Below are 1,666 nucleotides of genomic sequence, written 5' to 3' on the forward strand. Positions count from 1 at the left end.
CAGCTGCTGCACGTCTTCCACCTCCTGCCAGCCTTCCTGGTGAAGATGAGCAGCGACGCCCTGGACGCGGTACGGGGAGCGGGCGATGGGTCCCAGGGGCCAAGGGTTGAAGCAGGAGGCAGCAGCAGAGATGGGCACTGGTGTGGGGGGGGGACAGCCCAAGCCCCAGGGAAACAGGAGCTTTGCCACCGTACCAGGCACGGTGCGTCCTCCCTGCAGGCGCTGAAGCTGCCACACGTGGAGTATGTTGAGGAGGACGCCTACGTGTTTGCCCAGAGCATTCCCTGGAACCTGGGCAGGATCACACCGCTGCAGTCTGGCTCGGGCGCCTACAGCCCTCCCAGTAAGAGCTGGGGCATGGGGGAGGACCGCAAGGGTTTGGGGAGGGTTCAGTGACCCCGTCCTCTCTCCCGGTCTTAGGGGGATGAGGATATCCCCCTCCATGATGCTGAGGGTCTGGAGCCGCATTTTGGGAGCAGCTCGGATAGCCAGGGCTGACCACAGCAGTGGTTGACTTTCCCTGCCTCCATGTGCCTGGTAGATAAAGGTGACCTGGTGGAAATTTACCTGCTGGACACCAGTGTGCAGAGCACCCATCGGGAGGTCGAGGGCAGGGTGCTTGTGTCTGACTTTGAGAACGTCCCCGAGGAGGACAGCACCCACGTCCACAGGCAGGTGAGCCCTGAGATGCTGCATGCTGCAGCCTGGCAAGAGCATCTCCCTACACCCACCAAATCCTAGTCAAGCTCATGGGGCTTCCTAGGATGAGAGGGAAACCTGGCTCACAGCAAAGTGTTGGGCAGGATACACAGCAGCATGAACTGTGGTCCTGGGGAAAGCTGGGACCCAGTGTGGTCTGTCGGGGGCTGTGGCTGAACAGGGCAGGGCTACTTTCTGGGGAAAGCAGTCTAGGGAGCCATAGCGCATGTCAAGGTGTCGTTGCAAGGGGGAATTGAGGTTCACCCTTCACCCAGGGCCAGAATAGCTGCCTGCACCCTGCGGTGGGTGCTAGTGCTGCCTTCCATGGCTTTATCACTGCTGGCGTAGAGGAGATAAGTGCCAGCACAACCCTGGGGAAGGCTGCCTGCATCTCCTGTCCTGTCTGCCAGCTTTTCTCCTTCTGCACAGAGTGATTTTTTTTTTATCTTCTCTCCACTCGGAAATATTTTTTAAGGATTTATTCTGCAGCAGGATTTAGCTAGTGCAAAGCACAAGGGCTGGAGTGGGATGGGGAGGGTGCTGCAAGGTTACAAACCTGCTTTGATGCAATGGGTTGGAATGTAAAACCATGGTGCTGGTGCCAGGCCAGCAAGTGCAACAGCCATGGGACCCACCTGGCTGGGGGGATGAGTGGGCATGACGCTGGTGTGGCCACGGGTGCCAACGTCCACAGCCTCCGTGTGCTGAACTGCCAGGGCAGGGGCACCATCAGCGGGACCCTCATGGGTGAGTCACTCCATGCCCCGGAGAGGAGCACGCTCCCTGCCAGAGTTGCCCTCTGCCTCATCCCTCTCCTGCGAGAGCGTCCTATCTGTCTTCTCCCATCCCAGGCCTGGAGTTTATCAGGACAATGCTGGAGGCTCAGCCCTATGTGCCACCGGTGGTGCTGCTGCCCTTCGCTGGTGCCTACAGCCGCGTGCTGAACGCTGGCTGCCAGCGGGTGGCA

General features: G+C 59.8%; 1 protein-coding gene across 1 annotated transcript in view; it reads left to right on the forward strand.

Annotated features, from left to right (window-relative positions):
- Nucleotides 1–3: 3 nt before the first annotated feature.
- Nucleotides 4–1,666, forward strand: part of PCSK9 (proprotein convertase subtilisin/kexin type 9) — a gene marked incomplete at its 5' end in the record, with an annotated part of 4,035 nt that continues 2,372 nt past the window's right edge. The window contains 5 exon segments of the mRNA XM_009869716.1: nt 4–69; nt 220–343; nt 542–675; nt 1,305–1,446; nt 1,551–1,666. Coding sequence (XP_009868018.1) covers nt 4–69; nt 220–343; nt 542–675; nt 1,305–1,446; nt 1,551–1,666 — 582 coding nt within the window.

The sequence above is a fragment of the Apaloderma vittatum genome, unplaced genomic scaffold (assembly GCF_000703405.1).
Source record: "Apaloderma vittatum isolate BGI_N311 unplaced genomic scaffold, ASM70340v1 scaffold26425, whole genome shotgun sequence".
In the NCBI taxonomy this organism is placed as follows: Eukaryota; Metazoa; Chordata; class Aves; order Trogoniformes; family Trogonidae; genus Apaloderma; species Apaloderma vittatum.